Source organism: Amphibalanus amphitrite, unplaced genomic scaffold (assembly GCF_019059575.1).
Source record: "Amphibalanus amphitrite isolate SeventyFive unplaced genomic scaffold, NRLGWU_Aamphi_draft 000652F_arrow, whole genome shotgun sequence".
NCBI lineage: Eukaryota > Metazoa > Arthropoda > Thecostraca > Balanomorpha > Balanidae > Amphibalanus > Amphibalanus amphitrite.
In genome coordinates this window covers 334,991-362,650 of record NW_024882146.1, presented here as the reverse complement: position 1 = coordinate 362,650, position 27,660 = coordinate 334,991, and the positions used below count along the sequence as shown (strand labels likewise).

At 49.2% G+C, this 27,660-nt stretch overlaps 2 protein-coding genes across 5 annotated transcripts; both read left to right on the top strand.

Annotated features, from left to right (window-relative positions):
- Positions 1–363: 363 nt before the first annotated feature.
- LOC122364032 lies at positions 364–3,608 on the top strand. 2 transcript variants are annotated; one of them, XM_043334036.1, is made up of 2 exons: positions 364–1,219; positions 3,486–3,608. In XM_043334036.1, exon 1 carries the CDS (start codon positions 426–428, stop codon positions 1,152–1,154), a length of 729 nt encoding a protein of 242 aa, XP_043189971.1. In that variant the 5' UTR covers positions 364–425; the 3' UTR covers positions 1,155–1,219; positions 3,486–3,608. The 2 variants fall into 2 exon arrangements, with proteins under 2 accessions (XP_043189971.1, XP_043189972.1); XM_043334037.1 differs by having other exon boundaries at positions 364–1,226; positions 3,487–3,608.
- A 9,381-nt stretch (positions 3,609–12,989) lies between these two features.
- Positions 12,990–27,215, top strand: LOC122364031 (cysteine--tRNA ligase, cytoplasmic-like). 3 transcript variants are annotated; one of them, XM_043334032.1, is made up of 14 exons: positions 12,990–13,250; positions 16,714–16,878; positions 18,114–18,292; positions 18,866–19,061; positions 20,112–20,252; positions 20,937–21,077; positions 21,390–21,600; positions 21,814–22,055; positions 22,340–22,573; positions 22,806–22,944; positions 24,539–24,756; positions 25,183–25,345; positions 26,200–26,408; positions 26,713–27,215. In XM_043334032.1, exons 2-14 carry the CDS (start codon positions 16,741–16,743, stop codon positions 26,842–26,844), a joined length of 2,343 nt encoding a protein of 780 aa, XP_043189967.1. In that variant the 5' UTR covers positions 12,990–13,250; positions 16,714–16,740; the 3' UTR covers positions 26,845–27,215. The 3 variants fall into 3 exon arrangements, with proteins under 3 accessions (XP_043189967.1, XP_043189968.1, XP_043189970.1); XM_043334033.1 differs by lacking the exon at positions 16,714–16,878 and having other exon boundaries at positions 13,152–13,250; XM_043334035.1 differs by lacking the exons at positions 12,990–13,250; positions 16,714–16,878 and adding an exon at positions 13,842–13,851.
- Positions 27,216–27,660: the final 445 nt, after the last annotated feature.

The following is a 27,660-nucleotide window of genomic DNA, read 5'->3' as shown; positions in this document are numbered from 1 at the left end:
ACCTGCCCAGCGTTGCCAAAAAGCTGTTCAACTGTAGCTGGCAAACGCACCACCCTTTGTCCATTTCCTGACGTTAATCCCTATATATTGATGTCCCATTCGATACCATGAACCAGCCCAGTTATGCTTATGTGATTATCCTGATCGGATGTAGCATATACTCGAACAGTATTCAAAATGATACGTCCTAACCATATGGTGCACCCGCTTGGACTTTCCTGCAAAACGAGCCATCACTAATCGGGAGCAGTCAGGCCGATGGCATGGCCGGACGACCCGCCCGGAAATCCCGCCCCGCCGCTCCAGACGGCGGGTCACGTGACTGTCATGTACAAAACCGGGCGGCGCGCGGCAGCCGGCATCAGTTGACGGCACCAGTCCGCCGGAAGACGAGTCGAGACACAGAGGTCCGGAGAGCACCAGACATGCTGCGGTCGGCCGGACCAGTGCTGCTGCTGCTGCTGGCGGTCACCGCCGCTCAGAGCCCCAACTGCGACATCGGCCAGCCGGAGGCGCTCAGCGACTGCGTCAAACAGCTCCTCGAGGGTCTCCGGAACGACGTCCACCAGAGCTCGGACCCGCTCCGGCTGCCGGGCTCCACCAAACAGGACGGCAGGGTGACCACCACCGTCTCCGACATCCTCATCCACGGCCTGTCGGCCTACAACATCGACCACCTGAACGTGGAGTTCCCGGAGGGCGGCACCAGGCTCAACGTGCAGGCCACCATCAGCTGGCCGCGCCTTCGTGGAAACGGGCACGCGAACGCCAAAGCCGAGCGACGCATCTTCCGCAAGAAGCTGCGCGCCTCCGCGTCTGCCGACGTGGAGGTTCGCGTCAGCCATCCGGTGGGCAGCCTGGACGTGGTCCTCGAGATCGACGTGCACCCCAACGGCACCATCGCGGCGCGGCCGCTCAACACCGCCGTCTCCGTCACGCTGGGTGACATCGACGTGGATGTGCACATCGGCGGCCTGGGCGGCATCGTGAACCGGCTGATCGGCGACCCGGTCAGCAAGATCGCCACGGCCGTCGCCGAGCACAACTGGAAGCGCAGCTGGCGCGCCAAGGCCGAGCGCAAGGCCAAGGAGGCGCTCGAGAAGGCCATCGTGGAGAAGCTCGGGGTGCAGCTCAGTGAGCTGCTCCACGTGTGATCGTCAGATGGACACTGAGCTTTAACTGGCACCTATCGTGGCCCTTGGGCTTGCGCCAAGACATGGTGCAACTCCATAGGCGGCGGAACGGGGGGGGCACCGGGGCACCGTGCCCCCCCTTGAATTCTGCAAGGGGGGCACCAATAGCAAGGTGCCCCCCCTTAAATTTGATGTATTAGTACCAGGGGCGGATTCGGGAAAACTCCAAGGGGAGGGTCATGAATCGAAGTGGTGCCCCTACCTATGCCCAAAATTAAAACCTCAACGGATTTCGGCCACTTAATTTTGGTGGTGCCCTATTTTCAGTTTTTTTTCTTTATTTTTGGTTATGTGATGACTGGTGCCCCTGCTAGGCCGCTGGTGCCCCTGGAAAGACTGTGGTACCTACCTACCCTGCCCCCTGACAAGCCTACGGTGGGCCCTGACATGACTCAGGTGCCCATGGGCCCTGACAGGCCCGTGGTGCCCCTGACAGGCCTGTGGTGTCCTTGCTAGGCCTGTGGTGTCCCTGGGCCTTGGCAGGTTTGTGGTGCCCCTGTTAGAACGCAGGTGCCCTTGACAGGTTTGTGGTGCCTCTGACAATCCTAAATTGCCAACGACAGGCTTGTGGTGCCCTTGACAGGCCCATGGTGCCCTTGCGAGGCCGGTGGTTCCCCTGCGAAGCCGATAGTGCCCCTGGCAGGTCTGTGGTGCCCCTGGAAGACCTGTAGTGCTTTTTCTAGGCCGATGGTGCTCCTGACAGGCCTGTGGTGCCACTGACAGGCCCGTGGTGCCCCTGCTAGGCCTGTGGCATCCCTGGCGGGCCTGTGGTGCCCCTGTCGGCTGTCAGGCCTGTGGTGCTCCTGGCAGGCATGTGGTGACCCCAGGCCCTAAGTCATGACCCATGTGACCTCCACCCTGGGATTCGCCACTGATTAGTACTGCGATGGCTTCTTGGGAATTATACATGTAGGATAAATGGAATTTATCAAACGACAATAAGGAAGAGACAAACACATAGGTACTTGAGGATCAGCTTAAAGTTAACCACACATACGGGCAGGGGTGTAATTTTCCTAAAATGATTGTGGGTGCCCAGCTGTAGGGGCGCCCGGCGCCAGGCCGTTTTGGGGCGCGATAGATATTCTTTATGTGGGAGCCTAAATTAACACCGAATTTGATAACATTGCTAGCCGAATGGCGCTTCAAGTGACGTGTCTGACTAAGCAAATACACGCTTAAAAGTGGAAACTGACCGGAAGGACGTAAAAAAGATGTAGAGAGGCGCCATCCAGCAGGAGGGGCACCAAATGTGGAGGCACCAGACGGTTACGACTTACGAGGGCGCCGTGAGACGATGAAAAGGGCGCCATTCTCTTAGGAGGGCGCCGAGTGATTGAAAACGCTATGTGGTCCAGGGGCACTAAGAGGCCAGAAGGGCGCCGCACAGTCAGTAGTGCTACCTTGTGCCGCCAGATGGTTACGAGGGCGCCTTGAGATCATGAAAAGGGCGCCATTCTCGTAAAAGGGTGCCGAGTGATTGAAAACGCTATATTCGACACCTTTTTTTTAAACCCCACATCTGCTCTCCCGTGAATTTCCGGGAGGCACGAAAGATCTCCTTTTAAAAGTATCCAATCGTCCGATCCTGATCAAATATGTGTGTTCGTAGGCCTGTTCTGGTATTGCTTTATCTGCCAAGACAGACAAACTTGAGAAAAATCGAGTGATTGTACCTTTTTTGAAGGTCTCTAACCAACTTGTCTGAAATTCACCGGAGAACAAATGTGGGGTTTAAAAAAAAAGGTGTCGATATGTGGTTCAGGGGCGCTGAGAGGCCAGAAGGGCGCCGAACAGTCGAGGGATGCACGGTGAACAGAGACCTAAGGACGCGAGATGGTCAGGAGGGCGCCGTTAGACCATGAGAATGACGCGGTGCTGTCAAAAGTGCGCCATTCTCCCAGAAGGGCGCCGAGTGATTAAAAACGCTATTTTATCCTTGAACGCGAGACGGTCAGGAGGACGCCGTTAGAGCATGCGAAGGGTACCGTGCTCTCGAAAGGACGCTTGCAGCCTTGTAAAAGCCTTGTGGGTGCTTTCATCATTGTGGGGTCATAATTCAGGATTGTGGGTGCATATGCCCCCACAAAGAGATATAAAATTACACCCCTGCATACGGGGGTGAACTGCCATTTTCGTTTAGTAAAAAAATAAAAAAAAAATCATCGTGTCAGGGCTGTGACGAAAAATAAGTGGCCTAAATCCGATGAGAAAACAGGATTTGGGGGTACCCTAGGTTTGGCTCCTTGAGCCATGGTGCCCCCCCTTGTCTCAGATCGTTCCGCCGCCTATGTGCAACTCAAGGTGTGAGTATTTTAGTCATTTACTTGCCCGATAATGCAACATTTGTACCCTCCCCTTGTGTCTTATTTGTTGAGGGCATGACAATGTGTGATATTGTTATTGGGTATTTCGCAAAGTGAATTCTCCAATTGTTGCTGTTATACGTGTACTCGTGTTGGCTGTGCTAACTGGCTGACTGCTCTTTGTGCTTGATCACAGACTTCTCTATATATATAGAGAACTTCTCTATGTATAGAGAAGTACGTGGCTTAATGAATATAAAATGTTATGAATTTAGCTGTGTTGAGCTGCAATGAACATTGAACACCCGAAATTTGAAGACATAGGCGGCGGAACGGGGAGGGCACCGGGGCACCGTGCCCCCCTTTGATTTTGGCATTTACAATGAACATTGAACACCCGAAATTTGAAGACATAGGCGGCGGAACGGGGAGGGCACCGGGGCACCGTGCCCCCCTTTGATTTGGGCATTTTATTTAACATTACCTAACCCTATGGGCGTTGCATGGAAAGAATGGGACCAAAAGTCGGCAGTGCCCCCCCCCCCTCCCCCTTAATTGAAGGTGTTCCGCCGCTACTGTTTGAAGACTCAGGCTTTGGTGACAGCCAACTTTATTGGCTATGTTGGTCAACACCCAACGACGCGACAAAATTAGCTTGTCGCAAAGGGCAGGGATTTGTGCAAAGTTTCGAAGCATATAGGATAACAAGCTATGTGCATAACTTTCTGAGGTCGGTAGAAAGCATTAGACCAGCAGCCGATTTAATAAAACTTGGTGCTAACTTGGTTATTTCATGGTTAGTTAGCTTGGTAACTTGGTTATTTTACATCACAGCGTACTTACATACAGGGTGTCCCAAAAGTAAGGTCATGATTTAAAACTTAAATATCTCGAGAAGTAAGAGTCCGAATCACTTCCAATTTTAACACGTGCAAGGTGCATCCATAAAATTATTTTCTTGCATGCTTAAACCATTTTTGATCATAACTACACCGAGCAGTAGGCACAAAACTGAGAAGGTCAAAATTCAACTCTTAGAGAGGGTCCGTCATTAAAACAAAGGGTAAATACCGCCCAGTTTTCGGCCCTAAGCAGACCCTATCAGCTCGCCCTATCTCTGAACTCATGCATAGTTTCGCCTCAACCGGTAAAACGTCAGAAAAAAGGTATAACGTACGCACAGGGCATGTATACTTAGCCACCAGTGCTTCGAGGTCCTGAGGAAGACAGCGGGAATCGGGTGAAAATAAATCAAGAGAGGTGGCCGAGAGTCCTCCCAGTGGTTTTTCCGCTCGTCGCAACGCAGCTGTGCCGACACCGTCAACCAGCAGTGGTTTCAGCAGGATGGAGACTATGCTTGCACCGTCCTGAAGATCATGCATTGTCTCCGAGAGTGGATGTGAGATCGCGTAATTTTCAGTCAGGGCAACGCCATTGAATGGCCTCAGCGGGCACCTGACGTTACACCTTCATATTTTTATTCTCTGGGTACACAACGGAAAGGTTGTCTTTTAGGACAACCCAACGAGCCGGGAAGAACTAAAGGATGATCCCTCCGAGCAAACATAAGCGGCATCTCACCAGAGAATCGCTCCAGAATAGTGGAGGAAGTAAAACGCAGTCTATTCATGCACGCGGCCCGAAATGGTAGCCATGCAGAAAAGCAGCAAATGTTGGGCTACGAGCCAATGTATTGACTCATATGTATATCAGAATAAAATTTTATAAAATGCTCTTTCATATCATGTCCTATTTATTTCTATCCATCGCGTATTTTTGGCGGTGTGGCCAAAACAAATGATGACCTTACTTTTGGGACACCCTGTATGTATGTAATGTATTGCGTGCCCTGGGGAACCACATCTTTTAGAAGTTGGTCGTTTTATAAGAATCAGAGGATGTCGGCGTATTATGCGCCGATGGTAATACTTTCGTTCTTTTTTAACTGTATTTTACTACATCCACTACTTAAATCATAGTTAATGGCCTCATATGGTTACATGCGCAATATGTTTATGAAACCGTTTGACCCGCACTACCAAGGGGAAATGCGTGAGGGAGACGCAAACTCCTCATACAGGAATGTCTGTTTGGTCGGTGGCAGCATTTGAGTCCGCATCTTGGCAGCGATACAAGGTCCGACAGAAGCGATAACTATAGTGATCGACGCATCGCGTCATACAACTGGGACGTAAGGTCGCGTGTGGCAGCACAGACGAAAAAGCTGTGGGATTGCGAATGGTGAAAAGCTTGAGCTAGGCATGGTAATCGATGAGAGGCAAGAACTTCGTCACTTAAATGCGTCACAGTGCTTGTTGACGGCTACAGCGCTCTACACCGACTCTCTGTCGACAAACTGCAGGCCAAAATTCAGCGTTGTGACGTCTATAGACGGCTCAGCGAGAAGGATAAAATGATAGTGGGCGTCAAACACTGTTTGGAAACGTCTACATCGATCCTGATAAATTCATCGAGGCTTAGATGACGATGTGTAACATTGGGGTGATAAAAGATCACCGGTTACCTTATCTAGACATTTAGGAGGGAGGTGGAGGTGGAAGTTGAAGTAGGCATACCTGGCCTACGGGGTAATCCGATAGGAGGCTGTGATAAGAGGCAGGTAGTGTTGACGTTAAAACTGGGGTCCTACGCAATCATCGACTCTTCAACATGGGACCTCAGTCGCAATCAGCTCCGCGGCGCAGTGCACACAAAAGTCATAGGATTTCCTTATAACAGACTAAACAAAACGACGGTGCAATATGAGCAAAATCATACACATGAAACACCCGTTCGGACTTCCCTACAATACGAGCCGTCGATAATCTGGAGAAGTCAGGCTGATTGCATCGCCCGACGGAAAAGCCCTGTCGACCGGTCAGGAAATTCTGGGGCGTTGCCCCAGACAATTGATGGTTGTGTTATTGGCCGGGTCACGACTCACGTTGTAGGTTGCTACTTGCTTGTGCTATATTTATTGATATAAATATTTATGAACTTATTCAGTACGTTCTCCTGAGCTGACAGGTGATATCAGTCTGGTTAGAGACGCTTCGATGCTCGCTGGTAGCTCCTAACATTGCCCCTCATATTGCTCCCACTTCCGCTGGAGCTGACCTGCAGTCGATGGCAGTGGCCGCAGGGCATAGTATAGGTCAGATGAGCTCTGTGGCCGTGGCCGAATGCGTCTTGAAAAGGTGGACAGATATTAGCCGTTTTCACGACGGCCATCTGGTACACATTTGGTGCACATCTGGTGCAGATTAGGTGCAGATTTGGTCAAATTAGGTTTAGTGTGTCTCTTAGTAGCTATCAGCTAGGGTTGCACTATTTGTTGAGTATCCATGACAGGTTGGATGATGATGTAAATAATAAACCAAATTATTACAAATGCATTCAAATATATCATCCAACCGTTGCACTATTTGCTTAAATGCCTGCTTTGTCATATTATCAGAGAGTATCATCACTGAAATAAATTCATAAAATAAAGATATTTGCTGTGAAAGAGATAAGGTGCAGATTTGGTCAAATTAGGTGCACTCGCCGGATAGCCCGTCGTGAAAACGGCTAATGACGTTCGACATAACCTATGCCCTAAACTCGCAATTCACCGATCGAGTGGTTTTAGACGTCAAACGGAAACCGTGCGGCCTCCGGCCTAGACGCCTCCATCAACCTACGGCGGGCACATTGCGAAAATAATCCGTTGGGAGAGAAGTTGGAATTGGGTCCATAAGATCCCCCTTCGGCAAGCAGTGATCAGTTGATAATTTCTGTTCATCTGACTAAACCTTAGTTCAGACGATTTGGTTAACCCTCGCCCGTATTGGCGTTTTGCCAGCCGGGCCGCTAACATAAGGGGAGGGGGTCCGTTCTTCGGTCCCCCCTTTAGGGGCGAAGGTTAATTTACTTTGCGTTCATGTGAGGGACTGAAGTTAATTTGCTGGTAAAATCAAATAAATATGGTAGTCTGATGCTCATGAGTAAGCCATATTTGAAACATATATTTTAGAGATGAGTGGCATACTATTTCGAGCACGGCTCGTCTTCAGATACAAAAGCTTTCTCATGAGCTTACCTACTTGTTTACTCAAGCTTACTCATCAGCATCAGACTACCATAATTATTTAACTTCACCATCATCTTAATCACGCTCAGTTACAGCACTTAGTTCCTTTTAAGTTCATTTGTTCTGCATCATGTTGTATCGCACCTATGAAAGCGAGCTTCACACTTAGATTCCGAAAGATTTCGCGCATTGCGGTTAAGAAGAAGGGATACTCTTCTTTGCAAAACTTTCTGGTGGTATATTTTCTCAAGAAACGTATCACAGGTAACACACCAAAACCCTTCCGCATTATTACGCTTTCCAGAAAAAAAGCCTGTTACACTAGATCACTTTGTTCTTACAGTTCCTTACGCAGAGATCAAGATACGTGAAAAACAAACCACTGATGCGAAGCGATCAAAGTCCTCTTCAGAACCTCGATCTGAACTCATGGTACTTAGTTCATTTGTGGAGCAGCTCGCTCAGCTGCACCCCGAGTTTTTCCACTATGGCCTTCTCGAGCGCCTGCTTCGCCTCTCGTTCCGCTTTGGGGCGCCATTCGCGCTTCCAGTAGTGTTCGGCGACGGCCGTGGCGATCTTGCTGACCGGGTCGCCGATTAGCTGGTTTACGACACCTCCTACGCCCTTCAAGTCGACATCCACGTCGATGTCACCCAGCGTGACGGAGACGGCGGTGTTGAGCGGCCGCGCCGCGATGGTGCCGTTGGGGTGCACGTCGATCTCGAGGGCTACGTCCAGGCTCCCCACCGGACGATCGACGCGAACCTCCAAGTCGGCAGAAACGGAGGCGCGCAGCTTCTTGCGGAAGATGCGTCGCTCGGCTTTGGCGTTCGCGTGCCCGTTTCCACGAAGGCGCGGCCAGCTGATGGTGGCCTGCACGTTGAGCCTGGTGCCGCCCTCCGGGAACTCCACGTTCAGGTGGTCGATGTTGTAGGCCGACAGGCCGTGGATGAGGATGTCGGAGACGGTGGTGGTCACCCTGCCGTCCTGTTTGGTGGAGCCCGGCAGCCGGAGCGGGTCCGAGCTCTGGTGGACGTCGTTCCGGAGACCCTCGAGGAGCTGTTTGACGCAGTCGCTGAGCGCCTCCGGCTGGCCGATGTCGCAGTTGGGGCTCTGAGCGGCGGTGAGGGCCATCAGCAGCAGCACGGGTCCGGTTGACCGCAGCATGTCTGGTGCTCTCCGGACCCCTGTGGCGTCTCTCGACTCGTCTCCCGGCGGACCGGTGCCGGCGACTGATATGTGCTGCAGCGCGCTGTCCGGTTTTGTGCCGGACAATCACGCGACCCGCCGTCTGAAGCGCCGTCCGCGCCGCGGGATTTCCGAGCTCTCGCGTAGCGTAGGTTGAGTTAGTCACCCGTATCAGGCGCGGATCCAGGGGGCCTCTGGGGGCGAAGCCCCTAGGCTATCGAAGAAATGCCGCCCTCCTCCGCCTTCGGGGGCGGAGGGCGGCATTTTTTTCGATAGGCGGTGGAGTGTATTTTACAGAAATGAGCATTTCCTTTCAGTTCATTTAATAATAATATCTGGTAAAGTAACTCTCTGACTTTATATTTAACCCTCAGATTATGTCGCTTCTCTCCCTGAAGTCAGAGTGCCGCTCCATCAAGTCGAAGTGCCGCCCCCGTAGTGAAGTGAATGCCGCCCCCGTAGGCGGAAAATGTGCTGCCCCTGTGCTGACTGCCCCCACCTATGGCAATCCTGGATCCGCTCCTGACCGGTATGGGCTGTGTGACGTCATTCCTTTACCGGTAGGAGTCGGATAGGCATCTGATAGTCTGACGGCTCTTGACGTGTACCTACTATCCGGGGCTTGCGTCAGAATCCAGCTAACCGTAAAATTGTGCTTGCTGCAATGCTGCATGAGCTTCGCTCTTGACAGTTGCACCAATACCTAAGTCTTTGAACTGCTCTTATCGGATCAGACAGGTAAGAGCAGCAGAACATTCATAGGCACAGGCTGTTCTACTGAATACGTCCAATACACCCAGTAGCGGCGGAACACCTTCAATTAAGGGGGGGGGCACTGCCGACTTTTGGTCCCATTCTTTCCATACAACGCCCATGGGGCTAATGTTACAATGCCAAAATCAAAGGGGCCCCGGTGCTCTCCCCGTTACGCCGCCTATGAATACGCCAACAAACAACAACAATTTTCGCTTCACTGTGCTGGCGTCGGACGCATTTTCGAGGCGTGCTATAGCGGGCTACACATATGTAGTCCAATATTCAGGTGTGCCGTGTCCGTAGGTATACCACTGTCAAGTGTCAGTACATTGTGAATTCAGTTCGTACCGCACCTCAAGGTACTACTCACATAATTGAATTGTTCATCTACTTTACATAAGTATCAAGTATATGTACCAAGCAAAATTCAAACAGTAACTACCTACCAACCAGCTACCAACCTCAGTATTGGCGGAACGGGGGGCACTGCGGACTTTAGGTCCCATTCTTTCCATGCAACCAGCAACGCCATAGGGCTAATGTTAAAATGCCAAAATCAAAGGGGGCACCCGGCACGGTGCCCCGGTGGCCGGTGCCCTCCCCGTTCCGCCACCTATGACCTACCTGCATTTAAATATTTAACAACGGAAATGCACGAACAACGTAATGCTATTAAAATTTTCCCATTCGTAGGTAGGTAGGTACACAATTAAACGCCCAATCGGCACTGGTGGATCCAGGGGTGAATGAGTCGGGCTCGGGGCAAATCCCCCCCCCCCCCCGACCCCACAGTGCTCGAAATCGATGAAAATTTGAAGAATTTCCGCGACGCCCATTGCCATTTGTCGACCGTCACAAAACACAAAAGCCCTGGCCTCAGGGCCTGTGTCCGTGAGTCGTGAGAGTTCAATAATCATGTCGCAGCAAACCACGATGGTCGCAGAATCCTGAAATCACACGTTTTGGTCTTGGATTCCAGGCTCAGATTGGGGCTGGACTGAGTACACCATAACCAATAACCATGCAGATGCCGGAGCCGGCATCGCCAGCTAAGACGTCACAAGAGGGGGGTGCCGACAGGCGACAGCCGAACTCCATCACCGCCCGAGTACCTATCACGAGCGTCGAGCCTAGACCGGAAGGACATCCGTCACTCCCTTCCAAGACTCCCAAGACCTCTCAATTAATCCGCGCCCCACTGGGGTCTGCGTATAACACGCCCTACGGGGGGGGGGGGGCTCTTCATTAGAGCACTTCATGGGCCGGATAAATCCGTTATCCACGGATAAATCCGCGGACCGGATAGGATTGGATTCTAAATTTGTTAAAAAAGAACGGATATGGGCGGGCCGGATTTGGGAATTGAAGGTTGAACCCGGATCAAAACGGATCAAAATTTTAACATTCAACATTGAAGTTAAAAATTAACTTATGTGTTAAGCGGCAGCAGAGGTTTGATTAAAGTAATAGGCATCATTTTATGATACTCACTTGTCACAAGACTTGTCTTCAAGTGGATAATGTATGCAATGTATGCATGGTTTTTGGAACCATGATGGTCTATGAGATGTATGGCTGTCTGGTCCCTTAGATTGAATTTGTTAGTCCAGTTTTGGGTGAAACCAGTTATTGGTGAAACGGATTATTACGGATATTTTTTGGAAGTTTGGCTGCAATACGGGCCATGGGTGGGCCGGATTCTGATATTCAAAGAAAGGCGGATAATGGGCGGATCTGGATATGACTTGCCGGATATGGGCCGGGCCGGATCCTAAAAAGCCTATCCGTGAAGTGCTCTACTCTTCATAGCCTCCCCCCTCCTAACTCCGAAACTGCTGGGCCGATTGTCAAAATTCGAACGGCGTCTGATAGCCACGGAACAACTGTTCAGCGAAACCTAATTTCATTGAACTCGAGGTCACCGATGACGTCACAGGTCAGGTCAAAGTAAAAATTATTAGAATTTTGGCTTGTTCACATTTTGGGCTCTGGCCGCCGTCTTACAAGTCAGATCAGGCTCATTTTTGGTTTACACACTCGTGAACAGATGCTCTAGATACCCTGAGGGTACACCAAACTTGTACTCTGATTTTCAGGTCAGGGTCAGGTCATCACAGGTCACGGAAATATTAGGTATATCATGTGTCGGTCACGTGACACATGTTTAATGGTCCATTTAGGCCATAGATTTCTAATTTGATGTCGTCTGTGTCATTCGAAGTCATTTTGAGTCGAATTTAGCTTAGGTCAGGTCACTTTCAGGTCAAAAAAGGTCAAATTTTGAAGTTAAAATTTTTCAACAAAAAGGTGTCTGTTGGATGCAGTTTGAGCTCAGGAACACGATGGTGCCATTTATATTGGTGTACGATGTCAAATACGTACTGAAATTTGATTTGAAAAATCAATAATTGTGAATTTTTTGCAATAATGCGTATAACTTGGCCATTTTTGAAGATCTTTAGCTAAAACTTGCTAGAGTTTGTCATAAGCATGCGTTCTATCACATACCTCCTATATTCCGTTTTTTTTCCGAAAAGTCAAAAACTTTTTGAAAAAATATAAAAATATAAATTTTGAATTATATTATATATAAAAAATCGAAATTTTGAAAATCCGAGATAGCAGTTTGATAGCGCAGTCTATTCTGAGTCTTTTCATGCAAAGCAATTGGATCTAGCTTAAAAACTGAGCTCTTGGGAGCGATTGCCGTGGTTCAATGTTTTGCGTCGAAATCGGCCGAACATGACGTCACTCTGACGTCATTTCCGGCCGACCTATGGTAGCAACGAAGTTCATATTTTGACACAATGTGTCAAATTGATGCAGCCGAAGGTACTGAAAGTTTGGCGTCGATAAGTCAAGCGGTTTGGAAGTTATTGCAGAAAAACGGGAGGGGCTATGAATAGCCCCCCCCCCCCCCAGTGGGCCGCGGGATAAAAAATTACGAGTGCACGCCTCCCTGTCGGAGGACGGAGGCAAGGCCGTATGAGAGGACGGAGGAAGTGGTCAACGACTCGACGCTGAAGCACCCTTTATGTCCAAACTCACCTTTTACGTTATTCCGAACCGCGGGGCCTGGGCCCTGGAAGGTCGCAGGTCGCAGGTCACCAGAGAGAGCAGGAGCCGACCGAGCGCCAACGAGACCACTGCACCGATGCTGACGGTTTTCAAGAACAAGTTTCTTGCTACGAGGCTGAGGCGGGGTGAAAACAACTGCTACGAAGTTTGACGAAGTAAGAAGCAAATCTAAATGATTGTCTTGCCTAAGAATCGAACCCGCGTCGCTGGCAGCGTGACCGTAACAAGCGCCAAGACGAGCTTGCTTTTGAATCAGTTGCGCCACATTCACCACCAGTCAAGCTGGTGATGTGTACAATAGAGCTTTGACACATTACTTTTTTTGATGATGTCATAGATTTTGCCAAATAAAACGATTTGTCGGTTTCAGTTGGTGTCAAGCAGTTAGAAAATAGTAATGATTCCAAATTGATGATACACTGTGCTAGAAGTTCATCAAATTCGGCGTAGCATATTGCATTTGGAAAATTTTGGAAACTGCATAAATTGTCTACTGCTCCTTTCTCTTCTTAATTTTGTGACGTCATAGACATCCTCTTACTTTTTTAATGGTAATCTATTACTGCATCGTGGGCACAGCTCCATGCATATCTATGTTCTCTGATCTCTCTATACATACATTTCTGAGTTTCGTTCCACACAGAGAGGCCCTTCACGGTAATAATATAGCATATTTTACTGATATATTACCTTCCAATGTGCCCATCACCCATGAGTGATTACATTAGATTTCAAATTAGACAGATATCTCCAGTTATTTGAACATACAATAGAGTTCAGTTTGAGTTGGAATTTGGAACTTCTTTAAAGTTACCTAATCTTATTATTCTTGTGTTAGGTAAGATAATTGTTTTTGGATGGATGTTGCTGGGTAAGAAAATGGTGCAGAGGCCAGTTTTACCAACCAAAATAGCCGTCGGCAGGAATTGTTTGCTTAAAGACCGCTTCACATTTGTGGCGTATATTCGATGGGCATGTAAGTGGATAGGGCTTTACATTTACTGTTTACGCTTCTTATGTGAAGTGGTTTTTAGGCAAAAAAATCTGGCAGGCGCCTATTTTCTGTTGGTAAAACTGCCCTCAGTTAATGATTCACCCTGCGTTGCTGCGAATAACTTTTATTAAAACTTGAGAAAGGCTTTTGCCTGTGTGCTGTTGTTAGCAGCACGGTCTGTTTTTAGTTTCAGTTTGGTGCTGTGGCTATTCATTTGTATTGGCTTGTATTTCAATTTATTTGTATTGGTATTCAATACCCAAGGTAATTACTAATTTATATTGATTTGGAAGGTACCCTACCTAGTACCTACCTAATCTTTCTGCGAGAAACCTTTCAAGCTGTGCTGGATTTGGTGGATACTGGTTGGTATAAACAGGGTGCCTGGGGTGATTTGATCAAGGGTCTTGAAATTCACTTGCTTAGAGCACAAGACTATTACTTATTAGCGTGTGAAAGGCAAAGACATGGGAAGAACCTCTTAGTTGTCACATGAATAGATATGCCCTTCAGCACCCTGTTTTCACCATTCACCCTGGATTTCTCTAGTAGCGGAGTGAAATTTGTGATTAGTACGTATAAGAGCTTGGTCCTCTATTGCCATGTTATCAGACAAGCCTCTAATGCCATGTTATCAGACAAGTCAGACACTATTGACATGAGCTAAGTTCAGCTTTCAACACTCTGTCTTTTTGTGATGTTTTGAGATGTTTGCTCTCTTAGGCACTCTTATGTTATTTTGGCAATGTCGGGTTTGGAATAAATTAACGCAGTCTATTGAATTCAAGATAATGATGTGTTTATTGCAACTTGCATGCTAGCTTGTTTCTTCTTTTCATTCTATTGTATAAAATGATATGGCTTGGCTCCTTTCTAAAAGCCTGTCAGATAAATAAAGGTGCAGTCAAAGAGCTCAGGAAAGCATCTGCTTGTTTTGGTGTACAGCTATTTTTACAGAAACAATTGTCCTTTTTTGCATGCTAAGCTAAATAAGAATATAGTGATCTGGTATATGTATGGTTTGAGATAGGTTTTGGTTGTGATTGGCTACCGATTTGAAAGAGAATCCGAAGGCCTTCTGGAGGTATACTAACTCGAGACTTAAAACAAAGACAGGTATAGGGGATCTTCGAAATGGCTCAGGAGATCTGATGAGTGATGATAAGGAGAAGGCTGACATTCTAAATGCGCAGTTTGGCAGTGTTTTTACACAAGAACGGCTCGCAGACATTCCAACCCTTGCCAGCGCCAGCACTACTCCAGAGGTAACCGATATCCGAATCACACCGGAGGCCATTGAACAAAAGTTACAGGTCCTCAACCCGTCCAGTGCTCCTGGACCAGATAACATACACCCAAAGGTGTTACGGGAGGCACACCGCGCTCTGAGCCGACCTCTTTCGCTACTTTTCCGGAGATCTCTGGACTTGGGCATGGTTCCTCGGGACTGGACACTGGGGAGGATAGTACCTATATTTAAGAAAGGGAACAGACAGGACCCTGGCAACTATCGGCCGGTCAGCCTTACCTCTGTTGTCTGTAAAATACTGGAATCCCTCATCAGAGACACAATCTATCAGCACTTCTCAGAGAACCACCTGTGGGCAGACTGCCAGCATGGCTTCCGGCCAAAGCGCTCCTGCAGCACCCAGCTGGTCAAAGTGCTTGATGACTGGAGCAGGGCCCTAGAGAATCATAAGCCTGTCGATGTAATGTACCTGGACTTCCAGAAGGCTTTCGACTCCGTTCCTCACCAACGACTCCTCTATAAACTCAGGAGTCACGGGGTGAGCGGCAAGCTGATCACATGGATCGGGGCTTTCCTGAGAGCCAGGAGACAGCAGGTAGTGATAAATGGTCAGTCATCTGATTGGTCGGAGGTGGTCAGCGGGGTACCCCAAGGCTCGGTCCTGGGTCCACTACTGTTCTTGATTTTCATTAATGACATGCCTGAGGTTGTTGGTTCCTCGCTGACGATGTTCGCGGACGACACGAAGCTGTACTCCACGGTAGCCTCTACTCTCGCTGCGTCTAGCCTCCAGTCTGACCTCGAGGCTCTGGTCAACTGGGCGGACGCCTGGCAACTCCCCTTCAATGAGGCGAAGTGTAAGGTCATGCACCTCGGACGAAACAACCCAGCAAAGCAGTATGTGATGAGAGACTCTGAGATGAGCGTCGTGCGGGTGGAGAAGGATCTGGGCGTGCAAGTCGATGACGAGCTGAAGTTCAGACAACATGCTTCAGCAGCCGTAGCCAAGGCCAACCAGATTCTCGCTGTGATTCGTCGCTCATTCGTGCTGATAAACGAGTGCACGCTGCCGCTGCTTTACAAGTCCCTGGTGCGCCCGCACCTCGAGTACGGCAACCTCGTGTGGGGCCCTTTCAACAGGGCGGACCAGAAGCTGGTGGAGAGGGTACAGCGCAGAGCTACGCGCATGGTGGCCAACCTTCGCCACCTGCCCTACCAAGAGAGGCTCAGGGCTCTGAAACTTCCATCGCTGTACTACCGACGCAAACGGGGCGACATGATATTCACCTACCAGATGTTCCATGGAGGGGTTGATGTTGAAGTCACGGATCTCTTCTGCCCCGCCACGGGTGCCGTTACACGAGGTCACCCACACAAGCTCCGCAAGCCAGAGGCGGTCAGCAGACTGAGGAGAGCTGCATTCGCAGTCAGGGCCGTGAACGACTGGAACGGCCTACCTGCTCAAGTGGTCAGTGCCCCCACCGTGGACTCGTTCAAGGCGAGACTCGATGCCCACTGGGGCCATCACTGGTATCATATACCAGACACGGATTAACAAATGGCAAAAGGGACAGGAGCTCGGTTAGAACGGGACCTCCAGGCCGAGTTGGCCTTTATTATGCCCGAACACCGTAAGGTAAGGTAAGGTAAGGTAAGGTAATGCTGATTTTGTTGAGCTGTTGTGTTCAGAACTCAGAAGTGCTTATGAACCAGAAGCAAAAAAAAAATGATTGCACTCAATTGCACTCACAATTTCCCATCTTACAAACGTACCATATTATTTTTGCTGCTCTTTCTAAACTCAATAAAGCATACACAATGGATAGGTACTGGTTTTCCTGTAGATGTAATTGAAAAGCATCTTGCAATCATTTCAGGCAAATGAATTACAAACAGTCATATGAATGAGTGTATTCTCAAGAAGTAGCAAAGTAGTTAGTGTACATTGCTGGGTCGCTTTGACTCAACAGCAATATCCATTCTTCAAGCAAGTCAGATTTATATCCAGAGCGAGGAAGAAAAGAAAAGGATTTTTGGCAAATGTGAGTTATCTTAATCAGGGAACTATCAAAACTATAGAGCATGAATGCTTGCTTGAATTCATGCATTTGGATATCCCTAGTTAATTGTTCCTTTCTGTCTGTTACAGTGTAACATGTCCTGTCATTCAAAGTCTCCTCACTAATCGCATTGTGTATGACTTAATGCTTCTGCTTTCTTGTATTTTGGACTGAATGTATGCGAAAGTTTCTGCAATAAATTGTGCCCTAACCTCTGCCTCATTTTGATATTCAGCTACCATCGTTTCTCTTCTCCAAAGCTTCACTAACATTTGAATTAATTCAGCTCATTGAAGGGTTTGTTTTCAGAGAACTCTTATGTGATTTTCAGTTTGCATTTCAAAATATCGTACCTGATTGATACTCATATTATCCACATCTTATTTGTACCTTATACACTTAGTTTTCAATCAGAACTTTGTCTAAAGCATCCAGATATTTATAAATAGCATACACAAAAAATGATGCATTTTTTAGTTGTTATTAATGTGATGAATGACTTCTTCATAAGAAAAAAATGATCCAGTTGTTTGAAAACTTCTTAGGGCATCAGTACCTCATGATGTACTGATCCTTCTTGCAGAATAAAAATATAAATGAATGAGAGAGTTGGTGTGTGTCTGACAGACATGGGGCCTAATGGATATTTGATTACTGTGGTTGTACATTCATGCATGCCAGCATAGCATAGCTCAAGATGTGGTGAATGGCCGGTCTATGTATTTTTATGTTGCGTTCCAACTGTGTCCTGTAACTTCCTCTACTACAGTCTTGCAGTCTGGTGTTGTAGGTACTGTTTCTGCTGTAGACTTACAGTTTGCATTGCAATAACTCAGTTTCATTTTTCATAAGTTTGACTAGGAGGTTTCACTTCAGGTCAATAGTTAGCTTTTTAGTGGCATCCTTTGAGGTTTATGATGTAAAATTGTAAAGTGTATTTTAGGTGTGTTGTAAAAATTGGTGTGTATTCACAGATACACGGTCTGTATCTGTGAATTTGAGATGACTGATTTTCTGATAATTCTGTGTTTCACCGGATTTACTGGTGCCTTGGTGTGATTGACAACACTATGAGTTGCCCACTATGCATCCATAAAAGCTGTTGCTTATCACCTCTAAGATTGTCGCTGATACCATTGCTTCAAGAATCTGGCATTTGTTTGTCGTTTTGCCTGGCGTCTGACTGAGCAACTGAAAGTGCCGTGTGTCTCGGACAGATGGCGCGCCGAGAGCAGCCGCAGTGGGCGCCGCCAGAGGGCACTGCCACCCCTCAGCTGCACCTGTTCAACAGCCTGAGCCGGCGCAAGGAACTGTTTGTGCCGCAGGCTGGCCGCCGGGTGCTCTGGTACAGCTGCGGGCCCACCGTCTACGACGCCTCGCACATGGGACACGCCAGGTCAGTACTGGCGCGGGGCGCGCCAGGTCAGTCCGCCAGATGAAGAGGGCATGACAGGTCAGTCCACTAAATAAAGAGGGCACGCCAAGTCAGTCCAGGGCGCGCCAGGTCAGCTCACTGGACTGGGACGTGAGATCGGCTCACTGGTTAGCGGTTACTCGAGCCGTAAGGTTGGTCCACTGGACACTGGCCATGGTAAACATGTCTTAGGACATGGGCCACATGAAATCAGCTCACTGGACTGCACGGTACATAAACAGGCCAGTTGACGGTACGCTGAAAAACCGGAGCCTAGCTAGTCGTTACGAAATATTAATCGTAGGATTGGACACCTACGATTTAATATAGGTATGCGGGGATCGCAGTAAAATATTTTTGATTTGTGTCCGATTATGATAACCATTCAATGATTATACTGCTTGACTCTGTATTTCAAAATTCTAATTGGCACCCAAGTTATGACATTTTGACAAATTGCATACAACAGTGACCTTTTATAGGTAAGACGTTGCTTATACACCATATCTATTCGCGTGTCACATCATTGAATTTGTGTGTATCCCTCCACCCTAGGTCGTACATCTCGTTCGATATCCTGCGTCGCGTCATGACCGACTACTTCGGCTACGACGTCACCTACGTCATGAACGTGACGGATGTGGACGACAAGATCATCCGGCGCGCGCGCCACCAGCACCTGCTGGCCCAGTACGCCGAGCGCACCGGCGACCTCAAACAGATGGTGGACGACTGCTCCGAGGCGCTCAAGGTGGGGAGTGTTGGGGGAGGAATGGAGGTTCAATGCTTAGTCACTAGCTACTATCCAGTGGACATAATCATCTGTGTGGTGTTGAGTGGGCGGGGATCTTAGTGCTGCATAAAATGCTGAATTGTCCAACATGATTACGGAGCGAGCCAAGCGAGCGGAGTCTTGCGTAGAATAACGGATTTTTTTAGTATGAGCGGCCGGCCGTGGTCACGATTTTGCGACGCTTATATCTCAGCAACCACTTGACCGATTTACATGCGGTAATTTTTTAGGGTAGCTTCATTCCTTCTACCAAGTATTAGACTATTCCCGATCCATGTGGGTGACCCCTTATGCACGTGCCACGTGCAAAACGAAGAGGTGTCAGTTTTGTAATAGTTGCAATATCTCGGTGAATACTTGGCCGATTGCACTGAAAGTTGGCATTTAGGTAGGCACCTACTAGGCAATGCATATCTATGTGCTCGAGTTGGGGTGCTGCTGCACGTGCGCACGTGCAGGGGTCGTTTCCAGATCTTGAGAACGGCTGGACCGATGGCGCTCAAATTTGGTAGACGGTTGGGGACCAGTTAGTAGGGTGCCGTGCGTGCACAAATCAGTTGGGACCCATTCTGCACGTGCGCACGTGCAGGGTGCCGCTTCCAGATCTCGAGAACGGCTGGGCCGATTGTGCTCAAATTTGGCACATCGCTAGAGACCGGTTAGTAGGGTGCCATGCACAACTCAGTTGGAGGTACCCCCTCGCAATTTTGCACGTGCAAGGCTCACCCTCTCGCTCGCTCCGTGAGTTGCCCCAAAAGGCGTTATACTGGTTTATCTGTGATTCAGTTATTCAGCTCAAGTGTAGCTCTACCTTTGTTACTTTGGTGCATATATTTTCGTCGGGTTTTTTACCTGTACTTCGGACGAAGAACCTTATTCGGTTGTCTTGGTGCACGTGGAAGTTGCATAGGTACAACGAATAAAGTCCACTCTTTCCACAGTCCATATTGCTATAACTTGCATTTGAATGTTCTGACAGTTTCACACCACCCTTTCTCCCACGCTCAGATATACGCCGAGAAGGCTGCCGCTGAGCGAGACGCCGACAAGCGCGACATGCAGCGCCGCCTGGTGGACAGGCTCACGGCGGCCATCGACAAGGTGGAGGCTGCTGTCAAACAGGGCGGAGACCTGGCTGAGGCGAGACAGGTGAGACGGGGGTCAGTCGCTCGGAATTGTGGGGAAGGCTAGGTGTGGTGGAACACCCTGGAGCAGGATGATTACAACGTACATGACCCGGGCCCGGCTGTGGCAGGGAGTGATATTTTGGCTGTCAAATGATTGCTAAAAGGTGAACTGAAATGATTCATTGGGCTTGACAGCTCGTTACACAATTGTGACAGTTGAATGGTTGGTTGACATTTGTGTGGAGGTTATAATTGGTAGTCCAGTAGGTCAGTCATTGATGGAGCATGTGACGCGGGAGCTGAGTAAGGTACTATGATGAGATACAATATATTCTTCTCATGCCATACCAAGTAACTTGGAAGCTCTTGGTGTTTGTTTCTATGACAGTGGCTGTCCCCGTCTCCGCATCTGCGGCTGAGGCTATGACCTGCCGTTTCTATTATATCCCTTCTCCCCAGCTGCTACTCTCTGAAGCCAGGTGACCCTCTGTTTCTATACTACCTCTTCACGTTCCCCCAGCTGCTGCCCTCTGAGGCCAGTGACTCGCTGTTCCTATGGTAACCGCTGTCCCCGTTCCCCAGCTGCTGCTGTCTGAGACCGATGGTCCGCTGTTTCTATACTACCTCTTCCCATTCCCCCAGCTGCTGCTCTCTGAGGCCAGTGACTCGCTGTTCCTATGGTAACGGTTGCCCCCGTTTTCCCCAGCTGCTGCTCTCGGAGGCCAGTGACCCTCTGGCCGAGTGGCTGGACCGCCGGCTCGGTCACACCGTCACCGACAACTCCATCTTCGCCGATCTGCCGCGCCACTGGGAGGGAGAGTTCCACGCCGACATGGAGGCGCTCAACGTAAGACCGGCAGTAGTGTAACAACCGTGAATGTGGTAAAGGGGTTTCGCTGTTCTGCCCATCTTCTGTGTTAAAAGATGTGAACGTGTTTTGCTACTCTAACAAAAAGTCGGCTATACGAGGCTCAGATGACTACAGTGTCGAATGACGCCTTAAACGTTAAGTTGTCAGCGTAAAATATTATTTATGACTGTTGTATAATAACTGTGTGCGATAAATCATGACACCTACAAGTATTCATCTCAAGTTTAAATCCTGCGTCCTCCTCTGACCACCTCTCCCGTCACCCCCCCCCCCCCCCCATCGCGCCAGGTGCTGCCGGCCAACGTGGTTACCCGTGTCAGCGAGTACGTGCCCGAAATCGTCGACTACATCCAGAAAATCATCGACAACGGAATGGCGTACGAGTCGCAGGGCTCGGTGTACTTTGACGTGGGAAAGTTTGACGCGGCCGAGAACCACCACTACGCCAAACTGGTACCCGAGGCGTACGGAGACAGCGCTGCGCTGCAGGAGGGCGAGGGTACGTACTGGAGGAGCGTCCTAGAGGGCAGGTGACCTGAGCTGACCTCTGATCCCACAGGTGACTTGAGCGTCGTGATTTCTGACTCAAAAGTGACCTGAGCTAACCCGCAGATAATCTTACCTTACCTTTGACCTCAAAGGTGACCAGAGCTGACCCCTGACCCCGCAGGTGACCTGAGTTTTATCCCTGACCTCCCCTCCCCCTCCCCAGGTGACCTGAGCGTCTCGGAGGACCGTCTGAAGGAGAAGCGCTCGCCAAACGACTTTGCGCTGTGGAAGGCGTCCAAGGCGGGCGAACCGAGCTGGCCGTCGCCGTGGGGCGCCGGCCGGCCCGGCTGGCACATCGAGTGCTCCGTCATGGCGTCGGCTATAGTGGGCGCCAGCATGGACATCCACACGGGCGGATACGACCTCAAGTTCCCGCACCACGACAACGAGCTGGCGCAGGCTGAGGTACGGCGTGGGACCGAGAGGGGGCGTGAGTGGTGTACTGGGTTTGACTGGATAGAGAGAAGACTTCGGTGAGAGAACAAAATGTTCAGAATATATTCAGTTCAATAAAATACTCATTCTGTGCGATCGAGTTGTAGCCAGTCTTGCTAGGCGTCTACCAATGATGACTCATGGTTTCAGCGTACCGTAGAATTATTCTGTACTGACCATTTCTTTCAAATTATAAGCTTTCTTAGCTATTACATTTTTGCGCGGCAGTACCTGACGATACTGACCTTTCACAGGCGTACTTCAACAACGACAATTGGGTACGCTACTTCCTACACTCTGGCCACCTCACCATCGCCGGCTGCAAGATGTCCAAGTCGCTGAAGAATTTTGTCACCATCAAGGAGGCGCTGAAGCGACACTCGGCGCGCCAGCTGCGGCTCGTTTTTCTCATGCACGCCTGGAAGGACACGCTCGACTACAGCGAACAGACCATGGACGTCGCCAAAAACTTCGAGAAGGCCGTCAATGTGAGTTGGTCGGAGATAGTTTAGGTGGTTGGAAGTTGAATGTAATGGAGGTCAGGCGAAATGCGTACACCAACGGAAGCTTTAAACTTGTGTTTAATGTTCATGTTTGACGCATTTGTTTACATATGTCTACGACCTTCGCGCATTTGTTGGTTTTTACCTTCTTCTTTATTCAGTTTGGAATTGAGGGCTGCCTCTTATTATTATTATTTATGGTGTCTTTTCTTCGCAGGAGTTTTTCCTGTACGTGAAGTCGGTGCTGCGCACTGCGCCGACCGGGGTGGACTTTTTCCAGAAGTGGGGTGACCGGGAGTTGGCTCTGAACGCTACACTCAGCCAGATCCGCACCGACGTCCACGAGGCGCTGTGCGGTAGGTGGCGCTCGAGAAGCTGCTCACTGGTGTGGGGTTAGCAGATAAATTATTGGGAGATAAGAGCAGTGTCCTGAAATTGATTTTTCGGAGAGTGTGATTGAAGCCGCAAGGATGTCGCTATTTCAAAAGGACGTCGATATCGGTGCGGAGCCTAAGCCACTGAAGATCCCTTACCTAAATGTCTTAAAATTAGCGATTTTCACTGGCAATATTGACTAATAGCACCTCAAGGCACCTCAAATGATCATATATAGACACAAAGTACCTAATGCCAGTTTACCCCTAGTAAAATACAAAATTCAAGCATTCACCACAAACACCAAAACAACACTTTGAAGATGTCTAGTTCTTGTCCATGATCGTACACAACAGTCAACAACAAATATGCTTCAACAAAAATCAGCCCAAAAGCCAGCGGCTATCACTAAATGTAAACATTGACGTCATAAGAGAGATATTATATCGAGCAAGAGGACTGGCGTAAAAAAAACAGACGACCAAACAAAGAGGTGGAAAACAGTTCGGAAAATTAATTTCCATAGCTTCCTGTTATGAAATTCAATTAAGAAAACTCCAAGGTGGACGCTGAATTTTTCTTGGCTGGAAAAAATGTGAAATCATTGTGCACTTTTCAGTTTTGTACCGACGTCGATTAATTGGGAATAACAAGGTCAATCGACGTCCCCAACATTGCGTGTATTTTTAAGCCAAGGACGACATACTTGAATTAATATTGTTGAAATTCGGTAACTTTATTTTAATTCAAACAGATAAACACTTAACTTTTACCCCAACCACTATCAACGTATGCAAAATTAACTACTTTTGAAGGGCATGTCCCAGGAACAGCGCTACCCCGTTACTGTGACCGTCTGAAGGGAAAAATAATTAAATATGTTACAGTAATTGGATACAAAAGGTATGTTGCATGCTTATAGAGAAATGTCGAAGCAATATATTCGCATGATTAATTGTTATCTATACACTGCACAGTTACTAAAACTGAAAAGTGGAAAACGACGTCCTCAGATCCCTCTATTCCGACATCTTTTCTCCTTCATATGGCAGCGATTACCTTCACATGGTAAAGGAAAAAAACTATCCATATCTGACGCACAGAAAACGAAAAAACCGCGTTGTAGGTGGCCAGCGGTGTAGGAAAGGGAAGTTGAGTGTAAGAGTGGGTTTGTGAGGACTTATGATATATTTATTGTCATTCTGCATAGCCGTGTTTTTAGGCTACAGAGGTGATATTTCTTTTTGTTAGCTTGCTTTTGGTGTTCGATATACCTGTCGACTTTTATCTGTCAGGGACGTCGTTTGGCTTTCCGGGACGTCACAAAGAGAATCCGTTAAGGTGTGGGTTTCCACCCAAATTCACGAAAATCAGGACACTGGATAAGAGATGTAGGGAAATCATTTGTTGTACATAGGACGTATTGTTGACGAGGTGTTTGTTGATAAATTGTATAATGTCTCAGCAGCAGTATCCTCTATGTAGTGTCGATGTGTCTCAGTTCCTCCTCGTCACTCCATTCTCGCTCCGCTGTCTCCTTACACCCACCTTGACTCTTCCTACGACCTCCAACAGATAACATCGACACACGCTCCTGCCTGGAGGCCCTGCGTGACCTGGTGTCTGCCTGTAACACGTATGTGGACGAGTCGCGGACGGCCGGCGGCGTGGCCAACCGACAACTGCTCGCCGACGCCGCCCAGTACGTCACGCGCATGCTGAAGGTGTTCGGCGCCATCCCAGCCGGCGGACCGGCCATCGGGTTCCCGCTGGAGGGCGACACCACCACTGATGTGAGTGGGGGAGAGGGAGATAAGGGACTGCGATGAGATCGATGTTTTGTTTCGTTGATGTTTTCGTAAAGCTGTTCGTTTTGCATGATAGCAACGTCTTTCATATAATTGTACTATTGTGCCGTTAGTTCAATTAAACGGGTACATACAGACACATTCCATACCAAAGATATCACACCCGACAACTCCCGCGGCGCTCCGCCGGCCAGGTGAAGTTCCTGTTGATGCCGTACTTGATGACTGTTCCATGTTGATGGTGGCTGGTCTGCAGTAACTGAGCATAGCTTGATTAGTAACTGTAGCAGCTCATATCCGACCGCACCCCAATAATCTGGACGTGGAATCGCTGACCGTACCCCATTGCACCCACCTTCCGCATGGACCATACCCCGGCCCATACTGACCCGAACATGCTCCACTGCCCAGGTGGAGTCGCTGGTGATGCCTTACCTCACCGTGCTGGGCAAGTTCCGCGAGCGGGTGCGTCAGACTGCCCGAGAGCACCAGGTGCCCGCTGTGCTGCAGGAGTGTGACCGGGTGCGGGACGAGGATCTCACAGAACTGGGCGTCAGACTGGAGGACAGAGACGGTGAGAGGGGAGAGGGGGACTTATAGAGCCGGGCGTCAGGCTGGAGGATAGATATGATGAGACTAGGGGAGGGACAGAGGATCTCACCGAACTCGGCGTCAGGCTTGAGGACAGAGACGGTGAGAGAAAGGGGAGAGGAGGGAGAGGGGACCTTACAGAGCTCGGCGTCAGACTGGAGGACAGAGACGGTGAGAGGGGGAGGGGTAGGACCTCACCGAGCTGGGGATCAGGCTGGAGGAAAGGGATGGTGAGAAAGGGGTAAGGGGAGAGGGGGAGGGGTCTTATAGAGCTGGGGTCAGACTGGAGGACAGAGACGGTGAATGGGGGGAGAGGGAGAGGGGACCTCACAGAGCTGAGGGTCAGGCTGGAGGACAGAGATGGTGAGTGAAGGGAGAGGGGAAACGAGGGAGGGGGAGGGGAACTCACGGAGCTCGGGGTCAGGCTGGAGGACAGAGACGGTGAGAGCGGTGAGGGGAAGGAAAACTTACCGAGCTGGGGATCAGGCTGGGCTGGAGGATAGAGACGGTGAGAGGGAGAGGGAAGGAAGAGAAGGATGGTGATGTACAGGTGGAAGGAGATGTGGTGGTAATTGTGGTAGGATTGGTTCATGGTTGAATAACGGTCCACGTAAGAAGAGGAGTGCTGAAAGTAGAGGATCAAAAGAGCTTGACTGAATTCAGCAAGCTTCTGATTGCCACATGTGCCATATGTCTGTTTAATTACTGTGCTGCAATAATAGCTGGTTCTGAGACGAGACAGGAGGCCTCCAGTTTGCCCGCAGCGACTTGGTATGTCACTTGCGGTTTTCAAATTCCTGTAGCCTCCGCCACTTACGCCCCCCCCCCCCTCTCCAGGCGAGGTGGTGCTGAAGTTGGTAGGCCGCGAGGCGCTTCTCAAGGAGCGCGAGGAGAAGGCCCGTCAGGAGCAGCTGAAGCGGCTGGAGAAGGAGCGGCGCCGCCTGGAGCAGATGAGGGTCGAGGCAGAGCGGGAGGCGCAGCGCCGAGTGCCGCCCCACCAGATGTTCAGAAACGACACCGACAAGTACTCTCAGTGGGATGACAAGGTGAGAAGCGAGCGAACTGAAGGGATCTAATGGGCATGGCGTATTTGACGTGATCACTGTACTGCGCTGCATCTGCTCTGTGCATTCTCAGATTTTGTTAAACCGTGTTTTGTTGCTATGGGTCTGGAAATCAGTGTCTTGCGATTGGTGTTACCATCATCCAAGCAATGCGCCGTTACCTGTTGGCTTTTTATATGCGTGACGATGATGAGCTTGATGAGTAATGGCGACCTTTTCGTTACGTCTGCCATGCTGTTGGGGTTCGTCAGGTTTAGATGTCTCAACCTTGGTCTCTTTCCCACAGGGTATGCCGACTCACGACAAGGAGGGAAAGGAAGTCAGCAAAGGTCAGTTGAAGAAGCTCCTGAAGCTCTACCAGGCACAAGAAAAGAAATATAACGAGTTCCTGGCCTCCCAAAACGCAAAAGAATCGTAACCTATAAAATGTGTTGAAGTGTTAGGAAAGTTTGTTTTGGGAACAAAACGTTTTTATGAGGGTGCAGATTTAACTGATCTGAAACTGAAATCTAGGTTGACGATACATTTATTTGGAATTAATTTATAGGCCGTTGCACCGTTTTCCTATTGTGTTGGGTGCTGGTGAAACCCCTACATGTGGGGGCCCACGGTTGTGCGCGCTTCGGTCACATCGCTAGTTGTTACTACCGTTTGCTTTAATTTGAGCGTGACCTCAAATGTCGGGCTGAGCTTCCGTGGGGGTGGGTTGGCAGATCGCCTGTCCGTGCCGATTTGTGGCCGTTGTGACCGTGCATTTCGCATGGTGAAATACACGCCTGCGGAAGTCTACCTGAAGAGTTTGGGTAGTGGCGATGATTAAAGGCAGAGCCAGATGTTACATGGGATGGGCCTCAATGCTTGGAACTGTGGACGCTTATTGCATAGTTCAGGCATGGTTCGCGTCAGTCACCGATATTCCCTTGCCAGCGACGCGCTTTGGGATGCTGAAAAAGGTGGTGGCAGAAAATTATTGTAAGTTCGAGCATACACCACCAGGGGTGGGTTGCCGACTTGCCGTGTTTTCATGCATTGCCTGTGGAATTTAAGCCGGAGCTGGCGCAAAAGATCTGCATTTTGTTGATTGTCTGCCGTCGATCGCTATGGTCTCGTGTGCAGCCACCTGTGATTAAAGTCTCGGTAACAATTAATTTCGGAAATAATTAATTCCGAAAGTGGTCATTCAACTGTATGATTTCAAGACCTGAAAGCAAACATTCCGCTTGGACAATTTGTT